The 24106-nt window shown below is 39.7% G+C and overlaps 1 protein-coding gene across 1 annotated transcript in view; it reads left to right on the top strand.

The window, feature by feature from the left end:
• The window catches only part of col21a1 (collagen, type XXI, alpha 1), a 79023-nt gene extending 63159 nt beyond the window's left edge, over positions 1-15864 (top strand). Inside the window, exons 23-31 of the mRNA XM_017694136.2 lie at positions 321-383; positions 2747-2782; positions 4296-4340; positions 6798-6830; positions 7423-7569; positions 7942-7996; positions 9119-9319; positions 13115-13192; positions 14872-15864. Coding sequence (XP_017549625.1) covers positions 321-383; positions 2747-2782; positions 4296-4340; positions 6798-6830; positions 7423-7569; positions 7942-7996; positions 9119-9319; positions 13115-13192; positions 14872-15059 — 846 coding nt within the window. The 3' untranslated portion in view covers positions 15060-15864. The remainder of the gene's footprint in view (positions 1-320; positions 384-2746; positions 2783-4295; positions 4341-6797; positions 6831-7422; positions 7570-7941; positions 7997-9118; positions 9320-13114; positions 13193-14871) is intronic.
• Positions 15865-24106: the final 8242 nt, after the last annotated feature.

Below are 24106 nucleotides of genomic sequence, written 5' to 3'. Positions count from 1 at the left end.
ACCATCATGTTAGAGACATTGAATCAGAGCAAAAAAAAAAATCTGATTTGAGCAATGAGGCTTTAATGTAAACGTAGCCTTATGTCAGTGCCATTATGGAAGTCACTGAGCTCTTCAGTACCACCCCTTCTACTGCTACTGCTTGTTTATGGAGAATACAAGGCTGTTTGCTCAATTTTATGCATGTTAGCAATAGTTGTCACTGAAACAGCCAAACCCAGTAATTAGAAAGGGTGTCTAAATATGTATGTCCATGTAATGCATTTTGAAGCTTTATTTTTAAAACCTGACGGTGACTCTCTTTAATGCTTCTTGTTCAGGGCCAAGCTGGAGAAGCTGGTGAGCCAGGCCATCCTGGAATACCTGGCATAAAAGGACATAAGGTATTAATGACTACACACAGTGATGTGCGCATTAACTGTGCTACACCATTAGAACACGTATTCAGCAATAAGGTTGAGTTTAGCTTATTTAAGAGGATAATGTTACCCAAAATACATCTGCTCCCTTCTTTTTAATGAGAAAGGAAAACATTGCATTTTTAGTCAAACATGGAGGCCAACACCTACTTTATAGTGGGCAGGCTTTCCAAGGATCGCTCTATTAACTTCATAAATAATTTATACCATGGCAAACAACCAAAGCAGTCATGAAAACACTGCAGGTAGCCACTACAGAAGAGTTACCAAACTTTTTTTTTTAAATACACACTATAAAAATCTCTGCTCTCTGCTGATGGAAAAATCATCACAAATAAATAATAATTAGGTTTATGACTTCTCATAAAACATGTTTAGTTACTGTATTGCTGAGGCTTATTTTGTAACCAGAGGCTATATTACAGAAATCCTCTAAAATCTTATCTTAGACATTCAAACTCATGAGCAGTGACAAAGGTGTTATTTTCAGAAACCAAGGCACAGAGGAAAACTTGCTTACACTTTAATGTAGGTTGCTGTTTATAAGGCAACATGACACCTACATCAGCATGTCATGACAACTGACATGACCCTACATGAATGTTTATAAAAGCTTGCTCCAATAAGCGTCAATTTGCTGTAAAGTTTACATTTGCGAATTCTGATCGAAGTCAGCTAAAGTAGCCTTTATGACAGATGATGTCTGCTGTAATAAGCATTTTTAAACAGTTATGTAGGGTTATGTCATTTGAGATTACAATCTTATGTAGGTGTCATGTAGCCTCATGAACAGCACCATACAGTAAAGTGTTACAGAAAACTTTTTAAGCATTTTGATCCATTTGTTGCTCATCATATCAAACCAAAAGGTCAGTGTATATATAATTTGGCAGACATCTTGTTTTGAGACTCCTCATCAACAATTATTATAAATAGAGGCCATCCTAAAGAGTCAGGCTGGGAATAATTTGTGTTCTTTCTAATCAAATGCCTGTACTGGCACATAAGGGCTCAAATTGGAGCACTGTGCTTGGACCCCGGTGATTGCTGTTTTGCAATGTCCCTTAGCTCTCAGCGGTTACAGCAGCCACTAGAAATGAATGTGTTTTATGTGCTTTCAAAGGCAAGAAATGTACTGAGGAATTTGAGAAATCATTTGTCATTTAAAACACTTAACTCATTAGATTTTGTTCAATTTTCACATTTTGGTACCTTTTGGTCCACAAGAGTTATATTTAGCTGTACAAACTGTTGCCTAGTGTTGATATTAACCCACTTCAGCATAAAATCTGGCAAGTTACTGTTAGAGTTGTAGCTACTCAAAATGTAGTATTTCATGTAGAAACACATGAAAAATAAAAGATCTTACTTCTAATTCAGTTTACTGCTGTATTATCTGGAGATATGGAAATTGGATAAGATAATCACCTGATTCAAATATCTTTTGGAAAACGCTGTAGATTTTAGTCCTGATTAGCCAATAAACATAAAATACTTTCAAAAATTTCTACAGATTAGCTAAAAGTCTGTGAACTGCTGCTGGATATAAGTGGATTCTTGCTGGCAGCAGCGACCCAAATAATACCTGCTCTGTAGGGGTCCATGGGGGTCCTGACCATTGAAGGACAGGGTAACAAAGTATTTAGAGAAACAGATGGACTACAGTTTGTAACTGTAGCTCTAGAAAGTGATGCTATATGGTCAGAGGAGCAGATAAAATTGACAATGAGAGTAAATGATTGTATATTTTATACATACTAATGTTAGATGATTATTTTGTGGAGGCTTTAAAAACCTACAATAAAAGCTTCTTGACGTCATACCCCTTTACCCCATATAGCACGGTGACTTACGTGTGGCTAGGCCATCAGAGCGTCGCATTCCATCCATCCATCCATTCTCTAAGCCGCGTCTCCCTCAGGGTCGCGGGGGGGGGTGGTAGGGTGCTGGAGCAGCATCCCATTCCACTATTGGCAAATGGGATGAGCCAGAATTTGAACTTGCAATACTCATGAAAGTTACAGTAAATTGCTTTTGATAAGCAAAATTAGCTTCTCTCTAATGTCATGCATATTTAAGAAATGTCTGAACTCGACTATCCACCAGAGGGCAGTACAGAGCCTACATTTCATTTTTTGTCACAGGTTTTGATCTGTACCAATACCACCCTACACGACTATCGCAGTGACTGTGTTCAGATATTAGGTTTAAAATATTGGTTCTGCTACTTTCTTACCTTTAATTCTATGAACTTTCACTAGGATACAGAAACAATGTTTCATGTTTTCTTTTCTTTCTCTCTCTTGTTTTCCCTCTTTTTCTGTCAGGGAGAAAGAGGAGAACCAGGTGAAAGAGGGGGAGAGGTATGCGAGCCATCTAGACATGCCATGTTTCTGTTACTAATAATTTTTTTTTTCATAAAAGAAACTTCCTTATATGCTCTATAAGCACGTCCGTTGAATGATGCTACATTTCATGAAGTGAAAATATTGCTGCTCGTTTCTTTTCCTCTTCTCACTGTCTAGTTCACAAACAAGATAACAAGGAAAAAAGAGAGAAGTATTCACTGAGAGTTGTCTTCTGGACAGACATAAGCCAGACAAAGTTGATTCCACACTTAAATTTGTAACTTGGGCCCAATCCCATTTCACCCCTCGCCCCTACCACTTAGCTCTTAGCCCACTGTTTTGCTAATTGCATGCTAATATCTTGGTAGCTAGCTAGCTAACTGTCCCGTTCCACCTTAAATAGTCCAGCAGTTCTGACACCTGAAGCGCCAGAATGTAACTGCTGCTCCATTTAAGGTGGAACGGGAAAATTCTCAAGAAGCTGGTGAATATGACTTCAGCTTCATATCACTGAAGAATTAGGGGTGGGTGATAATAAATAATTGCCCCCCTCTTTGAAGGCACATGATGCCCTTAATGTAACTAAAGCCCAGCAGTGAGGAGCTGAACTTTACCCTCCTCTGCTGACACTGCAGACGGGCACGGTCGCTGACAGAGCAGCGCTAGTAGCTGTTAATGAAGTGATGCTCTTTTTATTTGAGGGTCCCATTTCAGAGGGAATATCTCAACCTCTATCCTGTAACTCAGTTCGAAGGGGCAAGGAGACACTCGAAAGCAAGGGGTAAAAAGAGAAATGGGATTGGGCCTTGCTATTGCCATCTAGGAGTGTGTGCCTTTAAGGACTGTTTGGTTCACTCATGAAATAACATATTTTTTTGCTTTCTGGGAGCAGTAGCTGATACTATTTATTTTTCAGTTTAAGCAGAACACATTCATATAAAAAGAAACAACAAAAAACATGAAAAGATTACACAGAGAGACGAGTGGCTTCAGAGCAGCTTCAAAGGGGCATTCTCCAAGGATTAAAGCTGGCAGACTATACATGTTGATTCCCTAAATCTCAAAAATGGTAAAATACCATGTTACGCTGTAAATGCCAAGTTACTTATAAGCTTGCCAAAGTATACATAATCAGAATACAAATGGAAGCATCTTGATTACTTTATCCTGAAAGGTTCCATCACCATCTGATTCAAAGAAGAGTAGTTACACAGATAAGAAGGTAACCCCAAGGAGGATGTTCCAGAGCACCAATACCTTTGATACCTCTCAATACCTCTTTTCAGGAGGAAAAAAAATAAAAATTGCACATTTTTTGTTCTTTGGGCAATGCACTCACACTTAAATCACATTACATTATTTATAAAGAGAGCAGAACAAACACTACTTAGTAGTCAATAAAATGGAGCTCATCCAGCACTGGTAATATTAATTCACAGTGCTGGTACTGTACATGGTTCTCCTGAAAACTGTACTTAGATTTGCCCTTTAAATTGGGTTAAAATGATCTTTCTGCACTTTTCAACAGGGGATAAAAGGAGACAAAGGAGATCCAGGAAAACCTGGTGACAAAGTAAGTCCATCTCACGTTACAATGTATTTTTTGTAAACAGGCAGATTATATCTACATTTGCCACCCCCCCTCCAGCCATGACTAACTAATCACTAATAATGTGACATTATTCACCATAACTTGTATTTTCTTAGGACTGTACAATGATATCGAAATTGCAGCACAATTAGCAGATACTTGCCTTTAAAAATGATAAAGATGTTTAGATTTGGCAGATATTTCAAACCAATACTTGACATTTTTATATTTATTACACTGTGGAAGAGTGCTTAGGTGACGCCTGGCTACTGGGCTAAAACATCAGCATTTTATGCATTTTACTGGGTTTTAATGGCAGTGTTCCACTAATCTGTAATCCTGATCCAGGTCTAATCATAATTTCTACATTTTGGTAATGTTTATGTATTGGTATTGGCAATGGCAGATATACACAGGAAAAATATATGGGCATCAGCATACAATTTGCATATGCACACAGGCCCACAAAACGGTAAAGGGGAGCTCCACTGATTTGTCTCCATTTGTACAGAATTGAATGGTTAAGATGTAAACAGAGTCATTCAGAGTGATTTAGTGTAAAATGTTCTGCTCTAGTGAAATGGAGTCGGAAACTGAGTCAGATTTGATCACAGTGATGGTGATAGGAACCAGATGTCCAGCTCTAAAAGCTTTTATTATACGAAATGGTTGTGAATATGCTGCCTGATGTCTGACATTTCTACACTGCAATTTTGTATGAAGTTTTGGCCTAAAACATCCAGGAGGGGTACATGCAGGGCCTTAATAGGCAAAACAGTCTGCAAATAAAACTTTGTTTTTCAGATTTATAATTATTTTACCACCACCAACATTACATATCGCTGCTGTCGGAATAAAACCTCGTATCTCCATTTTTTTTTTTTCTGATAGTAAATAAATGGCTGTACTAGTGTTACTGACATGGAAAACCCCTGGTTCCTATCACCACCACTGTAAAGAAATCTGAGTCTCTACAATGAACCGTTGCACACTAAACTACTCTGCATTTTGTTTACATTACAATGATGGAATTATGCAACGTTTTTGACAAATTGGCAGAGAATAACTCAATTACGCAAACAAGGCAACATTGCAGCAAGGCAAGAGAAAACTTCGGTGAAGCCGCCAGGAGTGAACACTGAATTTCTACAGAGCGCTGTGTCCTCAAAGAACATCAAGAGCAGGCTGGTATTCAAACAAAGGCTGGTATTCACAAGCTGAAATGTGACAAATTGCTTTAGTCTGATGTTAGTTAGTTTGAGTTAAGGCAGGCCTCGTCAAAAACAGGACGGTAAGTCACACAAACCTGCAGTTTATGCGATGGAGATCTCTTTAATCTACAGCCTGTTCAGAATGCCTGCATAATTCACACGTTGACATGTAAACAGTATTATTCAGAGGGGTCTGGTGTGAAATGGTTCAGTAAAATAGTATTCAATCAAAAAAGAAGTTTTCTGTGGGGACTTCGTTGCCCACCTTGCATGTACCCCTTAGTGCTGAATGAATAAACAATAGTTTTGTTTGTTTTTAACAATGGTTGTGTTTACATGCGAAGATTTTTGCCAATCCGATTGAATACGTTCCTATTACAGATTCAGACAGAGGTGTTTATTCTCACTCTACTCAACAATCTGATGAAAATCTGTTTACATGCTCACTAAAAGTAATCAGATCTGAAATGGCGCGCATGCGTGGAGGAGCACCTAGAGTAAACGTTACCAAGACGGCGAGCATCATGTGAGGTCCAGTCCGCTTGAGATGAGTTTTCAGTTGGCTTGTTTTTAACAGCAGTAAAATTCTCAGGAAAATGTCCTTCACATGTCTTTATTAAAGAAGGCCAAGAGGAAGACGTCGTGTTCTGAGACACATAAGCTGGATGTCCGTGCCACCGCCGTCTATTAAAGATCAGAGCATAAACTTCGTCTCTGCAGACCAGTTTCAGCTCCGCCGTGTTGAACGGACTTAAACTCTCACTATGACACGGCGCACCTGCAGAACGGACTTCAACTTTCTGATAGGGAATGTAATCAGATACAGGCATTTACATGGATATTATTCTACTATTTAACAGATTAGTTACAGGATTACACACCTCAATCAATCGGATTCCAACTGGCCTCAATCAGACTAGACTAATCTGATTGCAGTGTTTACATGGACGTATTCTATTCCGATAGAGCTATTAGTCAGATTATTAACAGCTGCATGTAAACATGGCTAAAGCATTAAGCAGTGTATTCATATCCATTCTATGCAATAACTTTGTCCTTTTTCTAGAATGGCACATTTCCTATTAAACCAGACTAAATAAAAAACTATGCCAATTTTTTTTTTAATGGGAAGTCTGCTTAACACTGGATGGGACAAGCCTGTTGCTGTATTTATTTGTTTCTGGAATATCTGCTACATGTCTGATGACTTATTTCTCCTCATGAACAGGGTTTATCTGGGCTGACTGGGCAAAAAGGAGAGGTGGGTTAACACGTTTTTCCTTTACTTTTAATTGGTTCAACACATTAGACTCCCAGGGTATCACAGTCAGTCACATCAATCTTACAAATCAGTGCACATTTTGCCACTTGATCCATATGCATTAGTAGATGCCATCAACAAATCAACATCAACCGCAAGCATCTCACCCGTGATCCGTTAATAAGGAGTTATTCCTTCAGAGTGTAGCTCAGCTTGAAAAGCACTTAATATCAATTAGATTAATTGCAGTAACTATAAAATACCTGTTAATACCGATTTGTTTTCTTGCTCAAAAAATTATTTTGGACTTCTGAAATCTCTGCTCTTTACATAAAAAGACATCACCTGATTAAAAGACAGCAGATTAAACAGCAGAAACAGCCATTTAACAGCCTTAAAGACAGCTGCTGAGTAGTCAATCATAATTTTGCAAAATGGTAATAATAGAAGCACACTGTAACGCGGAACCCTTCACAGCTAAACAGGTGCTGGGTCTGTTATTTTAAAGGGAGGAATCACTGATCTTTATGTGTAACGTGCAAACACTGGCTGTTTGAACCGTTTGCTGATGCTGTGCTTGTGTGCATGTCAGAAAGGGACAACAGGAGAGCCTGGCCAGAGGGGACAGATAGGCCACCAGGGACATCCAGGACAGCCCGGGCAGCCAGGTCAGCCTGGACCCAGGGGACAGAATGGGGACACTGGCCCCCCTGGACAACCTGGACTTGAAGGACGACCAGTATGTATTGTATCCACTTAGAAATGCTTCAAACCACACGTTTATCTTACTTTGAGTCCAAATTTGTTTAGGCCTACGGATAGAGAGAGAGAGAGAGAGAGAGAGAGAGAGAGAGAGAGAGAGAGAGAGAGAGAGAATAAGAGCGAGAGGGAGAGAAGGAGAGTGAGAGACAGAGAGATCTGAGTGGGTTTTGCAGCAGATCAGCGCATGAGATGGGAAATGACACTGCAAGAAAACAAAGATATCTAATTTTGCTGGTGCGAGTAACAGTGTTTTATCAGTAGATGGCCACTTTAACAATGTGTCTAATGATGTCTCTAACAGGGACGCAATTATCATGAATATTTATGGAGGATTCTAATTTCTTTGCAGGGCAGAGAACTATCTGAGCAACATATCCAGCAGATATGCAGAGAGGTCCTTCGATGTGAGTATTCATAATAAAAGCACATTCAGTCAAACATCTGCTTTGGAAGGAAAATTTAGAAATGCACATAAAATCAAACATCAGACCTGCGACCATATGTAACGGCAGAACTGCCAATGAGTCTCTCCAGAACAAAGGTTTGTAGCTGTAGCTGTAAAGCCATGTTTACAGGGATACTTGGATGTCTGTGTAAAACACACCAATTGCCACTGATTTCAAAGAGAATGATGCATTACTGCACTATAGACTTTGAATTCCACTGATTTTACATAATCACTGAGATGTCTAAAATGCAGTTTTACCATGTTATTACCTAAAATGACCAGTGAACCTAAACATGAGTTTTTATATGTAATTCTTTGGGGACTGTTTCGCCTTACAACAGAGTATTTTACACACACACACAAAAACACACTGAATTACTCTGTTGACATCTTCTCGTTCTTATGATTTAGAACTTTTGAAAGATCAGTGGAATTTCCCTTTGGCAAAACAATTGCTTGACCACTGCTATCAGTCAACAGTTCCTATTTGAACAGGCAGGTTTGTCACTTAAGTTGAGAAATGTTTTTTGGACTGTCCACAGAGCCTGGAGAAGGTACAGAGACAGTGTTTTTTTCTTCTGAGGATATATTTCACTAACCCTAACTGTCGGAATGTCAGAAGAATTTTGCCATTAGTTTCAAGTTGCGTTATTGGTTGGTGTAGTGGGTAACACCTCTGCCTTCTATACTGTAGACTGGGGTTCAAACCCCCACAAGGGCAAGCACCCTACACTATACCAATAAGAGTCCTTGGGCAAGACTACTAACACCACCTTGGCCTACTTGTGTAAACTGATCAAATTGTAAGTTGCTCTGGATAAGAGCGTCAGCCAAATGCTGTAAAATGTAAGTTTATTGGTCTTTTGCAAAGTCAGGCACTTAACATTCATGCACTGAAATCAGTGCAGTGAGTCCAATCAAGTATACTGAGTGTAGTAATACACAAACATGTCCAAAGCGTGGGGTCATCTCGCACCGGCGAGAACCATCAATATTTCTGTCCGAGGTCTTTTCTACGTGTCATTTTAAAGCTTATTTTCGTTTTGTCTGATGACTAATGTAATTCTCTGAACTGCAGCTGAGATTTCCTCACTTCTGCTGAGCACTCAACACAGTCAACCGAGAGGTTGTGACCACTGTCAAACGAGGTTGGGACCTCCTGGACCAACAGGGTCAGTAGGTCCCCAAGGTCCAAGAGGTTTTCCAGGAATCCCAGGATCTAATGGAATGCAGGGACATCGTGGCTTACCTGGAAGGCCTGGTATCCCTGGCATGAAAGGTAAGAAGGCATGGCTCAATACTAAAAGTGATTTTCACTCATTTTCACTGGAACACCAAGGTATAATTATTTATTCTCAGAATAGAAATGAAGAGTGGTGTCTCACTGGGTGTGAGTGCTTAGAAAGACCATCTCTAGTGATGCTAATTTTTAATTTTCAAAAACCTGAATGATATATATATATATATATATATATATATGATATATATGTATATATATGATATATATATATATATGATATATATATATATATATATATATATATATATATATATATATATATATATATATATATATATTTATGCCCCCAAAAAGTGGCAAAGGAGCATCTGTAAACCTTTACGCACATTAAGAATGCAAAGATTTGTGAATACGCATAATTATGTGAATTGGAAATGACCCAGTGCAGCTCACAGGCCTCTGCAGGAGGGTTTTCTCCACAGTGGATGATTAGATTGCCTGGGCAACACTGAGAACATCTTCTCGTTATTGTAATTTTTTTTAGCCTCATTAAAGCTGTACTACCTGTGCCTTCTCAGTCAGCACCTCAGTAAGGCTGTCAGGATCAGAAATTTCCCCTTGTTTTTCAAATACTCAGGTTTATTTCATTTTTAAATTCACTATTTTTCAAGATCCCAAGAAATCAAGTAAGAAACGTAACTGCAGCAAACTCCAGATTTCTAAGTCAAATGTTATGCCATAAACCACAAGTGGGTGCACAGCATATAGATCAATCATCCCTAAATGATAACTGTGTTATAGATCAGAAGGGTCGATTTCTCAAAACTTCATGGAGGTTACGAGTGACAGCCGTCATAACGACCTTATGCCCTCTTAACATAGGATCACTCTGTCAAGCTGACCGGCTAAAGACCTTTCCCTTGCCTCATTGTCAAACAAAGGATACGAATAAGGTAGTGTTGACATAACGTCTGGGCTCAACCTTAAAGGGAAGGTGGCAAGTCAGCCATTTTACTATCAACCACTGAGTGTTCCAATATGCACACAGCCAATGGGAGGTGTGAGGAAGCCCACATGGCAGTTGCTGCTCTCGCTCTAGTGTAAACAGTGGCGATAACTTTTATTTATGCATATGTGCATAATGCTAATACATGAGTGTTTAACAATGATCAAAGTTTCTTTTCATTTATTTTAAACTGCATATGAAAAATGTTATAATACATTGTAAAGAACACAGAAGTGATAAATAACTAGTATCATAAGTACCATAATCTGACTTCTGATGACGTTCCTGTTGCTGAAATACAACCCCATTGTCAAAAAAGCTGGGATGCTGTGCAAAATGTAAATGAAAACAAAATGAAATGATGTGCAAATCATTTAAACCCTATATGTAATTGACAATAGTACAAAAACAACATATAAAATGTTAAAACAGCAAAAGTTTATTGGTTTTTGAAAAATATATGGCCATTTTGAATTTGATGCCAACAACACATTAAAAGCTGTGTAATGTTAAAAAAAAAAAAAAAAAAAAAAAACACCACCTAACAACAGGTCAGTAACATGATTGAGTATTAAGTAAAAAAAAGCATTTTAGAGAGGCAGAAGTAAAAATGGAGAAGTAAAGTCTTTCAGAAGTAAAGATGAAGAGGGGTTCACCACTCTGTGAAAGACTGTACAATCAAACAGTGCAACAATTCAAGAAGAACGTTTCTCAATGTAAAAGAGCAAAGAACTTCTGCTTTTTATCGTCTATGGTACATAATATCATTAAAAGATTAAAAAAAAATATCTGTAGGTATCTCTGTATGTAAGGGACAATGCCAAAAAACAGCATTTGCTGGCTTTGATCTTTGGGCCCTCAGGCAGCATTGCATTAAAAACAGACATGACTCTGTAGTGGAAATCACTGCATGGGCACAAAATTCCACTGTCTGTGAAAACAGTTTGTCGCTACATCCACAAAAGCAAATGAAAACTCTAAAACACAAAGAAGAAACCAGATCGAGATCCAGAAACTAGATCCAGAAATGCTGCCACCTTTTCTGGGCCCAAGCTCGTTTCAAATGGACTGAGGGGAAGTGGAAAAGAGTCCGGTGGTCTGAGCTTGTTATCAGTGCACAGTTCAAAAGCCAGTATTCATGATGGTATAGGGTGGGTGTTAGTACACATGGCATGGGTGACTTGCACATCTGTGAAGGCACCATTAATGCTGAATGATATATACAGGTTTGGGGAACATATGCTGCCATCCAGACGACGTCTTTTTCAGGGAAGACCCTGCTTATTTCAGCAAGACAATGTAAAACCACATCCTGCATGTATTACAACAGATTACATGGCTCTGCATTAAAAGAATCCAGGTGCTAAATTGGCACATTATGGAATTAAAAATACATCAAATTAGACCCCAAACTGTTGAACAGCTGAAATCCTGTATCAAACAAGAACAGGAAAACATTTCACTTTCAAAACTACAGCAGCGTCTCCTCAGTTCCCAAACACTTAGTGTTGTTAAAAGAAGAGGTGATGAAACAGAGTTCCTGACCACTGAAAAGAATCAGAGAAACAGATGGACTACAGTCTGTAACTGTAGAACTACAAAGTGCAGCTATAGAGTAAGTGGAGCTGATAAAATGGACAATGAGCGTAGAAACAAGGAGGTGGTCAGAATGCTATGGCTGATCAGTGTATTTAATTTCAAATGTTTGAATACTTGCACCTGGAATGGTTAATTTACTGATAAATATAGCACAATGCTGTCTGACGGTCATATAGTAAACCTCCTCATCCCGTCCTATTCATCTAACAAGCAAACCCTAGGCCTGGAGTGCCAGAGTCCAGCACAGTGCTGCATTTTTCCTACCGATTCCACTCAGCAGGTAACTGCCAGGTTTAGCTGGTGGTTTAGAGCAGGAAAATGACCAAACTGTGCTGAACACTGGCCCTCCTTGACCACAGTTTGCCACCCTTGTTCTACTTACTTAATTAAGACCCCTTTTACATGTGGGCGTTTCACCCGTCTTCCGTATCAGAAGCATATCCGTAGTTTTCCACGTGAAATTGTAGGTGTAAATGCACCAAAGATTTAAAACAGATCCACTCAAACCACTAGAGGAAATGGTCTTTTTGTTTTAGCCAGATGTTCTAAAAGTGTAAATACATGGTCAATAACTGAGATGACTAATCCAGGGGGCGAATCGTGGAGGACACGCATGGTTAGTGTGCGCAGGAAACAAAGTGCTTATTAGGGATTTGGACTGGCTGTCCGGGATAAACTGCAGACCACATACAGAAGAAATATCTAAACAAGTGTCAGTAAACAGATTCCAGAGAACATGGCCCCAGTGCTGAAAGAAGATGTAAGTTTTGGAAATGGTGTAATTGTATGATTCATACTTAGTGCATCATATAGCACTTATTTGCCTCTGTGCAAAAGTCTTATTTCTCCATTTTGGGCATTTCTCACCTTTTTTATATAATCACATATGAGCCTGGCAACCTTTTTCAAATGTTTGAAGACGTCAATACTGAGTAGAAAAATACGGACCCTTATTTCTGTAAGAGACTGTCTGCAAATTTACACACAAAACTTCAACATTCATAGAAATCAAAGGCAAAAGTTTGCCTATATGAAGTTGCTTGATCTATTTGTTTGATGATTTGATGTTAAGACCATAAAAAGCTTAATGTTTTGCTTTACAGTGGAATGACATGATTTCTGTTGAAAGTAACACATAATAGAATGTATATGCAAGAAATTTATGAAATGTCGGTCATTGCATGCTTTCACAAAACACATGTGAACTATGTTGATTTGGGAATTTCCAGGTGATCCAGGAGAAAAAGGTGACAAAGGAAATCAAGGGCGATCAGGATATGGAAACCCAGGTCCTCCAGGTCTTCCAGGCAAGGATATACAGTTTCACTAAGCTCTTTGCTATGTAAACAGGGGAATTACACTTCTTTATTATTTTTTTTACTAGATTACATCCTACAAAGGGAACTCCCATTTCACAAGCTGTAGATACTTTAGGTTTTCTTTTGCTGTCTGCCAAATGGCCTGGGTATTGCACCAAACTGATGCTTTGAATTTTGAAGACACATACCAGCATAAACATATTCCAAACAGCCATAAAGCAATCAGTAGTGGTAACAGATTCAGCATGTCAGAGGGAGCATCACAAACATTTAAGTGGAAAAGAATTTGGCATTGAAGACAGTCGGAAAACATTTCACATTATTCTGGCTCTGACAGTCATAGACACTAAGAATTCAGGCCAAATGACGCACATGAAACGTATATTCAGATGGAACCCCTAGAGCCATTTTATTACCTTATAACAGACAATACTCAGATAACAACTTTGGTTTTATGAGGTATACAGAATGCAAAAGTTTGCACACCCCCAGTTAAACTATGTTTTGTTGATTATCTGTGAAAATAAGTAAAATATTAGCATCTCATCTATATCCCACGTGTCAAACACAAGGCCTGACTCACTGCTTTACCACCAGCCAATAAACTCACAGAAAAAGACATGACATAAACGTAAAGTAAAACTCAAACTATGACACACTTTTTTTCTTAAACAATGTGCCAATTTACATTAAAAATTATGAACATACATCATCTAAAAAAATGAAAATGAAGAGTATTTTAATACTTTATTTCTTTAAGAACGTATTTGGTTTCAGCGTCGCTCCAAAAGCATTTTGCTGCGTCTTGCTGTGACGCTGCTCATGTATTTCCAGTGCTGTCGTCTTTTTTCAAACATATACAGACTGCAAAATCCGAAAGAAATCAGAGTAAGAGTTTACATGCACCGACAAATCTGATTACTGAGCTACAATCCAGCTCTTGGATTTCTAGACCTTACTCTGATCTAAGAAATCAGGGTGTGCTGTTTACACAGCCATTTGAAATCAGATAATCTGATTATGATCAGATTATTGAGTGCGTGTAAACAAACAATTTGTTTTTAATTAAAATGATCTTTGAATAGTTCATGTATTCTGTGCCTATTTTGCTGTTGCAGTTTTTTTGTATATTTTGAATAAAAATGGCCAGTTGGGGTCATAGTTATATGTTAAGTAAAATGCAATAAAAACAGATCTGTTGAAATTTTTAAGTGATACTTTTTTGATCCCACAACCGGGGAAATTCCACCTCCACATTTAACCCATCCGTGAAGTGAAACACCACATACACACTAGTGAACACTAGGGGGGCAGTGAGCACACTTGCCCAGAGTGGTGGGCAGCCCTATCCACGGCGCCCGGGGAGCAATTGGGGGTTAGGTGTCTTGCTCAAGGACACCTCAGTCATGGACTGTTGGCCCTGGGGATCGAACCGGCAACCTTCCGGTCACAGGGCCAGCTCCCTAACCTCCAGCCCACGACTACCCCAAATGTGGCTCTTTTAGTGGTTGAGTTTGACACCTACACATAGCAAATTTAAATATGGCATTTTTATCGCTTTGGTGATAGAGTTTAACATGTGGGGTAAAAGTAAGCTGTAAAACATGAAACATGCCACATATTAACCATAAGTCTTACCATAATGCTAATACTTTTTCTTGTCATAGGTCCAATGGGTCCACCAGGGGCCAGCAAACTGGGTCACCCAGGCAAACCAGGCCTGCCCGGTCGTAATGGAGAAGAGGGTAAAAGAGGATACCCTGGAGAACCTGGTTCACCAGGCGTGTGCCATCCATCCATGTGCTACGGTGCAATGTTAAGGAGGGATCCTTTCAGTAAAGGCCCAAACTATTGAAACAACCTTGGATGAAACATGGACAACCAGTCTGGATGTGGTGCTCAGTGAATGAGAGAAAAGTTAACAGCAAACCGTTTCAATCTCAGGATGATCATATTTTCAAGGGCGTCTCTGATGAGCGGAGACATCAAGTACCTCCAATAGTGTAAATAATGAAACGCACGCATGAAAAAAATGTCGTAAACTTCGTCATTGTTTCACTTGCTTTTCTGTGTCGTAGACTGAACAGCTGCCTTGGGTTACTGACCGTGGGTCTTTTATAGTATGCAAAATGCAGCAGATCTATGGGAGTAAAGGCATCTAGTGTCTGGAGCCCTGCACTGCCTGCAGACTTTGAATTGAACAGACGGCACTACTCGTTTCCTGACTCTGTAGCTCCCCCCAGTGTTTGTCTGTAGCTTTTCAACCATCCTGCAGTATCACACCTCTTTTAGCTAGTTTGCCTTATTTAATATGATCAAAAAGCATCGTCTGTCCAGACGTTAATCATCATTCTGTACGTTCTATGCGTTCTGACATCATGTTTCGTCCATAGCTTAAATGTAAGCCAAAAAATTGCATGCTTTTCATACAAGTTGGCTCTCTGTCTGCTAATCTATTAAATGAATGCCTCATTTTCCTTACTAGAGGAGGAGAGGAGAGAATAGTAGACGAGGATCTTGCCCATTTTAGGATTATTATCATTATTGTGGATTATGAATGTGAGCTTGTTATAAAAGAGCACTGCTATGCTGTCATGAATCACAAAACTTTTCTTGGTTGCTCATCCAGCAATTCAGTTACTCTTATGAACGGACAACAAGTCCACTTTTTGAAAGAATTTTTGTAATGTTTAATTTCTTATTGTCAATGTGTTTTTATGACGTAAATTACTTTTGATAATATTAATTAAAACTTTTTTTTTTAATTAAGTTTCCTGTCCCTTATTTTGTGCCATGTTGAATGGAAACAAACACTTCAGTCATTTCAAACTCTCAAAGCAATAGTAACATAATAAATCAATTTTATTATGATAATAATCAATGATAAATAACTGAGTTCAAGATTGGCAAAGACCCGTCTGATAAAATATTATATTAGAAAGATAGTAATGGTTAAAAGAGGGCAGCTCGACTCCCTAAATGGGTTTCGGTCAATGCTGATCTACACGCTAATGTGGTTGGTTATCTAAATTATCTGCTACTGGAATGAGACACTTTCAATAAATAAAATTCTTTTAAACAGGTAAAAAAGGACAAATAAGTTGAATAAACCCATCAAGAATCTCAAAATGAGAAATATTAGATATCAAGATGAAATATAAGATGCTACGATATTGTTTCTGCAGCATAACACAATCTTAGCTAATCTTTTTGATATAAACAAAAAATAAATCTGACATTTGATGTTTACGCATCATTTAATCTTCATTTTGTGCCATTTCATATAATTTACACAGGTGCTTCCACACTACAGACCAAACAGCACTGCTGCCCCAGCACTACTATCACCAACTCCTGAACAAGAGACCCCTAAAACCACACCTATTCACTCATTCATTCAGTATTCAGTGCATAAAGTATTGGCAATTTATGTTGGAATGATTTCACAAAACTAAATATCTTTAACACAGATCAGGCATAACATCATGACCAGCTTCTTGTTTCTATGCTCATTGTCCATTTTATCAGCTCCACTTACTGTATAGATGCACTTTGTAGTTCTACAGTTACAGACTGTAGTCCTATGGGAGGCACGTCCTGCCAAAAAGGAAATGGAAGGTCGCGGGTGGGCTGGAGCCTATCCCAGCGGTCATCGGGAGGAAGGCAGGATACATGAAAACAATAAAATATAAACGCAAAACTATTTGCCATTTCTTTTTCCAAACATCTACGCAAATATCCTGCCAAAATTGAAAATGGAATGAAATGCCTTTTGCAATTTCATTTTTCACATGAGCCGTTTGTGACAAAAATAAAAATAATTTGAAAACAGCTATCATTTCATTTTAGTCATTATTCTGGTTTCTCACGGCCAAATCTAAAATGAAAAAGCTAACAGACAGATGAAAACACAAACTTCACTTTGGCTTTTCTTCATGAAACGCAGAATACGTGTCAAACCTAAAATAAAAATGTGAAGTTTTACGTTTTTATTTCCTTTTCATAGCGATCGGCTGCTAATCTGACAAAATTGAAATGAAAATAAAATGAATAAATCAAAAGCAAAGTGACCGTTCGTGATTCTGTTTTAAAGCGCTGACGCACTTTAACTGTCAGAATGAAAATGAAAAACGAACATCAGCGCCACCTGCTGGAGGTTCACTTTTCATTTTCCAGTTTTCTTTTTCTATCTGACCAACATGCAAATATATGTTAATTAGCACTAGGCGGGGCTACGGGGTACATTTTAGGACATCCTCAGCCGTCCGAGGAAAAACACCGTAATGTCTCAGACCTGGTGACCAAATGGCCCCAGAGACAAGGTATCAGACCAAACGGCCTCAGAAAAAACTGAAAAAAAGTAACACTGGCATTTATAGAGATACACCACAGTTTTCTAAGTTATACGAACCAGCCTGTGATCGACCAGGCTTGCGTTTGGTCTGATGCCTTTTCTCGGAGGCCGTTTGGTCTGATGTTCAGTTTCACCAGATCTGAGTCATGACGGTGTTTTTTCTGGAGACTCAAAGTCTTTTATCTTGAGCAATGATGGCGATTCTGAGGCAGACGGCTGAGGATGTCCTAAAATGTACCCCGTAGCCCCGCCTAGTGCTAATTAACATATTTGCATGTTGGTAAGATAGAAAAAGAAAAAGAAAACTGGAAAATGAAAAGTGAACCTCCAGCAGGTGGCGCTGATGTTCGTTTTCATTTTCATTCTGACAGTTAAAGTGCGTCAGCGCCGAAAACAGAATCACGAACTGTCACTTTGCTGTTGATTTATCCATTTTGCATTTTCATTTTAATTTTGTCAGATTTGCAGCCGATCAATATGAAAAGGAAATAAAAACGTAAAACTTCACATTTTTATTTTAGATTTGACACATATTCTACGTTTCATGAAGAAAAGCCAAAGTGAAGTTTGTGTTTTCATCTGTCTGTTAGCTTTTACATTTTAGATTTGTCCGTGAAAAACCAGAATAACGACAAATGAAATGATAGCTGTTTTCAAATTATTTTTATTCGTCACAAACGACTATATATAAATAAATGAAATGCCTTCATTTGCAATTTCTCAATTTTGGCAGGATATTTGCGTAGATGTTTGGAAAAAGAAATGGCAAAAAGAGGTTTGCGTTTACATTTTATTGTTTTAATTTTCTTTTTGGCAGGATTTGCCTCCCATAGTAGTCCATCCGTTTCTTTGATACTTTGTTACCCTGTTCTTCAGTGGTCAGGACCCGCATGGACCCTCACAGAGCAGGTACTACTTAGGTGGTGGATCATTCTCAGCACTGCAGTAACACTTACGTTGTGCTGGTATGAGTGGACCAGACACAGCAGTGCTGCTGAAGTTTTTAAACACTGTCCACTCACTGTCCACTCTATTAGACACTCCTACCTTGTTGGTCCACCTTGTAGATGTAAAGTCAGAGACGATAGCTCATCTGCTGCTGCACAGTTTGTGTCATCCTCTAGTCCATCATCAGTGGTCACAGGATGCTGAGCACAGGACACTGTTGGCTGGATATTTTTGGTTGGTGAACTATTCTCAGGCCAGCAGTGACACTGAGGCGCTGAAAAACTCCACCACTGCTGTGTCTGATTCACTCAGACCAGCGCAACACACACTAACACACCACCACCACCATGTCAGTGTTACTGCAGTGCTGAGAATGCTCCACCACCCAAATAGTACCTGCTCTGTGAGGGTCCATGGGGGTCCTGACCACTGAAGAACAGGGTGAAAGGGGGCTAACAAAGTATCAGAGAAACAGATGGACTACAGTCTGTAGAATTACAAAGTGCAGCTATAGAGTAAGTGGAGCTGATAAAATGGACAATGAGCATAGAAACAAGGCGGTGGTCAGAATGTTATGCCTGATCGGTGTATGATATGATATTATGGATGTTTTAATTGGCAATTCCCATCAGCTTGTACAGTCTGAAAGCCTCCGATACACCACCCAACAAAAAGTCGAGAAAGAGGTTTTGGATGAAAGGGGACAATCTGCTGAGAACTACTTTCATTTTTTCCCCCATCAGGGTGTGACCAAAAGCAAAGGAGCACAACAAGGAGTCAATTTGAACATTTATTACCCCTTATGATAAGAAGATAGAGGATAAATAGGCTCTGATGCTTTGAAAAACATTAAGGCCAAATCTGTAGCATTTTGTCTTGTACAGTTTTTTTCCAGAGTGGGATTCCCAAAATAAATTTTAACTGACAGAGGTTCCAATTTTATGTCAACACTTTTAAAACAAGTCTACAACTTGCTTGGCATTAAAGGACTGAGAATGACTCCCTACCATCCTGAAACAGATGGTTTAGTAGAGCGTTTTAATCAAACATTAGTGCAGATGCTACGGAAATTTGTGAATGAAAGTGGGTCTCACTTTCAGGGACTAGGCTGGCTTTTATAAGAGTTTGAGCGCATCCTGCGTCTATCAGAGCATTAACGGTTTGACCATTGTAATACGTTTGTAATGACTTCACTGGGTATTGGGACAGTATTAGGCTCAGGACCCACTACACTGGGCACATATTACTTGATTTTTTTTTACCACATTTGGGCACACAGGCTTTTTGTGACCTACTTGACCACAGCTATAAAAGACGATAGTCTCTGTACCATGAGGATTAACACGCTCAGTCTTTCTCACATGTCCATGGACTTACCCCCTTCAGCAGTCACAATTGGACGATGGGGTGATGGCCTATCTTTGTCCATTTTCCAGTGGGTGTAACTCCAGGGCTGATTTTTACACCTAGCAGCAACAAATACATCGGCAAGCCTTGCTGCTTCTTCTGCAGATGGTGGATCATGTTCTCTGATCCACACTTGCAACTCTGGGCACAGCATTCTCAGAAATTGCTCCAGGATAATCTCCCCAATTTGCTTGACAGGCTTTGTTGTAGGTTTCACCCGCTTTTGATACAGGTCCCTCAATTTGACATACACCTCTTTTGGTGTTTCTGCTGCCGACACCTCTAAGGAACGAAACCTCTGACGATAGGTCTCTGCATTGATTGAATACTTCTTCAGTATGGCCTCCTTTACCAATGCATACTCACTCGACTCATCCACATCCATGGAAACATAGGCACTGCGGGCCTTCCCCGTCAACAAAGGCACTAACCTTATAGCCCATTCATCCTGAGGCCACCTGCATGCTATGGCTATCCGCTCAAAGGTGGTCAGATAATGTTCTATGTCATCTGTCACTGCCAGCTGCTGCAATTTTGGCTCTTTGGGAGGGTGAACGTGGGTTTCCTGACGAGAACTTAGGGAAGTGATAAGTGATTGCTCAGGCTCTTCACCCATTCTTGGTCGTACATCCTCCATAGATGTGCGTTGGCTCACCTCCTCCTGCAACAGATGGAACTGATGTTGTAAGGACTTCCACCTTGTCTCTTGTTGAGCTGCCTCTTGCTCCAGACGAGTATCCCTTGCTTGCTGTTCGACCAGAAACTGGCAGAGCATTTGCCTGAGATCCCTGGTCTCTTCCTCTTCCTGCAGCCACTGTTCAACAGTTCCACCTCCACCTCCAAAGGGCGCCTCCGGCTCCTGTTGAAGCATCCTGGACTCCACTTGCTGCTCAGCCCGCGGCTTCTTTGGCGCCATGATGCCCCAAAACTCCAAACTACTGTGCCTCCAGTCTGGACACATCCCACCACTGCCACCAAATTGTCAGGGTGTGACCAAAAGCAAAGGAGCACAACAAGGAGTCAATTTGAACATTTATTACCCCTTATGGGGACACAAGGTTCTGGCCAGGCAAAAACCTCCTTTTCTTTTTTTTCTTTTCTCCCAAAACAGGGCAACATGGCCACTTTTAACAACATGGGTGAAACCATCAACAATCCATAATATAATAATAATAATCTTTATTTGTATAGCACCTTTCATACATACATGCAACTCAAAGTGCTTTACAGAATAAATAAAAAGAAAACAAAGATAAGCAAAACACATTAAAAGAAATAAAGATAGAAGGAAACAAAATAAAATAATGAAAAAACTGAAAAAGATAAAATGAAAGAGATAGAACAGACAAAAGTTTCTTAACTAAAAGCAGATCTAAACAGAAAGGTTTTAAGATTACTCTTAAAGCTGTACAGGGATGTAATGCCTCTTAGCTCCTCAGGAAGAGAGTTCCAAAGCTTTGGGCCGTAGTGGCTAAAAGCACCCTCGCCAATCTTTAACCGGGTTTTAGGAATCACCAGTAGATTACTGTTTGAAGACCTGAGAGACCTGACAGGAACATATCTCACCATCATTTCACTGAGGTAAAGAGGAGCAAGACCATGAAGACATTTAAAAACCATCACCAGAACCTTAAAATCTATTCTAAAACTGACAGGTAACCAGTGCAGTGAGTGGAGTGCAGGTGTAATATGATCTCTCTTTCTTCTGCGGGTCAAGACCCTTGCAGCAGCATTCTGAACTCGCTGTAGGTGAGAGATAGAGCTCTTTGGGAGAGCAGATAAAACAGCGTTGCAATAATCTATCCTTGATGTGATAAATGCATGGACAAGTTTTTCACTATCAGCAGGAGAGAGCATATCTCGGACCTTAGCGATGTTTCTAAGGTGAAAATAAGCTGTCTTGCATGTAGTCATGATGTGTGATTTAAAGCTGAGCTCATTATCAAAAGTGACGCCCAAGTTCTTAACACATTGTTTGGCCTTCAGATTCATTTGATTTAAATAAGTCTGAACATCATTCTTTTGTGAATCACTGCCAATAACAAGAACCTCTGTCTTCTCTTTATTTAATTGCAGAAAATTGTCTGACATCCATATCTGTATATCACCTATGCACTCAAACAGTGTGCTAATTGATTTTAGGGCTTTAGGTTCTAAAGAAATGTAAAGTTGAGTGTCATCTGCATATTGATGATAACTAATACCATGTTTGTTAATGATATGTGGTAATGGAAGCATATATAGGTTGAACAGTAAAGGCCCAAGAATTGATCCTTGGGGGACGCCACAAGTTATTTTTTGACGTGTGGAGGAAGAGGTACCTAATGCAACATAGTAATCGCGCCCAGTTAGATACGATCTAAACCAGTCTAAGACTAAGCCACTAAGGCCTACCCAGCTCTGTAGTCGATCAATAAGTATTTCATGATCAACAGTGTCAAAAGCAGCGCTTAAATCTAGGAGAAAAAGGACTGAGAGTTTGCCTGCATCTTTATTCAATCTCAGGTCATTTACTACCCTAACTAGTGCTGTTTCAGTGCTATGGAGAGCTCTGAAACCGGACTGAAAAGTGTCATTTATTTGGTTTACTTTAACATAATCATTCAACTGGGTTGACACAACTTTTTCAATGATTTTGCTAAGAAAAGGAAGGTTAGATATAGGTCGATAATTATTGAGAAATGTGGGATCAAGATTTCTGTTCTTTAGTAGTGGTTTAACCACTGCAGTTTTAAGAATATTAGGGAATTCTCCCAGTTGCAAAGACTGATTAACAATCATTAGAACTTCATTAGATAATGAGCTCAGAACCTGCTTGAAAAAGCATGTTGGTAGAGGGTCCAGTTCACATGTAGAGGATTTAAGTGATGAAATCACGTCAAATAGTGTTACCATAAGGTACCTTCTCCACCAACAGTAACTAACAGATTACATTTAGCTTAATAACGCTGTTTCCCATTTCACAGCACATTCCCAACACACAAAATAATATTTCAATATTAGGTATAAAAACAGTAATGTTACACATTATTCACATAGCTCTGAGTACTTCTGGTTTACCCCCTAGAAAGGTTCCAGATAGTCTAGTCCACATTTCCCAGAATTCCAAGCGCTCTGTAAGCCCACACTCCCTCTTAAACACCACCCATGCTGCAGACATGGTTCCTGGGGAACAAACAAAGAAGGTGGCAAAACACATCTGGTGAGCTCAATAAAGTGTTAAAACTGTTCCAACCCATGGTCTGACTATTCTTGCTAGTGTGCACTCCTAGTATAGAAAAGTATACATTTTAACGATGTTAAATTAGCAACCATTAACACAAGATATGAGCAGTGTTAGAAATGTTACAAAGAATCAGAGCTATATACATAGTATAAATAACAGTGTATTTCTATACTTATGTGGAGCACCTTAAAAACTGCCTTAAACTACATGAAATCCCCAGCACACTCCAATACCCAACACACACAACCCATGTTGATGTTACATGTGGGGACCATAGTGGGCCATCACATCCCCTCACTGCAAAAAAATGGAAATTCATCCATCCATCCATTTTCTAAGCCGCTTCTCCCTCAGGGTCGCGGGGGGTGCTGGAGCCTATCCCAGCGGTCATTGGGCGGAAGGCAGGATACACCCCGGACAGGCCGCCAGTCCATCGCAGGGCAGACATACAGACACAGACAGTTACTCACACGCTCACACCCAGGGGCAATTTAGCATATCCAATCGGCCTGACTGCATGTCTTTGGACTGTGGGAGGACACCGGAGAACCCGGAGGAAACCCACGCAGACACAGGGAGAACATGCAAATTCAACACAGAGAGGATCCCGGTCACCCGGCCGGGGACTCAAACCCAGGCCCTCCTCACTGTGAGGAGGCAGTGCTACCCACCACACCACCGTGCTGCCCAAAATGGAAATTGCATTTACCTGCATACAGCATACAGTGGCCTACAGTACCAAATAACCTGATTTAGAACAGCAAATAACTACAGTGTAGAAAAGAGGTGAAGAAGAGGGTGCAGGCAGGATGGAGTGGGTGGAGACGGATGTCAGGGCTGATGTGTGACAGAAGGATAGCAGCAAGAGTGAAAGGGAAGGTTTACAAGACAGTAGTGCGTCCTGCTATGATGTATGGTTTGGAGACTGTGGCTCTGTCTAAAAGACAGGAGGCTGAGCTGGAGTTGG

The sequence above is a fragment of the Pygocentrus nattereri genome, chromosome 5, assembly GCF_015220715.1.
Source record: "Pygocentrus nattereri isolate fPygNat1 chromosome 5, fPygNat1.pri, whole genome shotgun sequence".
Lineage (NCBI taxonomy): Eukaryota > Metazoa > Chordata > Actinopteri > Characiformes > Serrasalmidae > Pygocentrus > Pygocentrus nattereri.
This window is presented reverse-complemented; position numbering and strand designations above follow the sequence as displayed.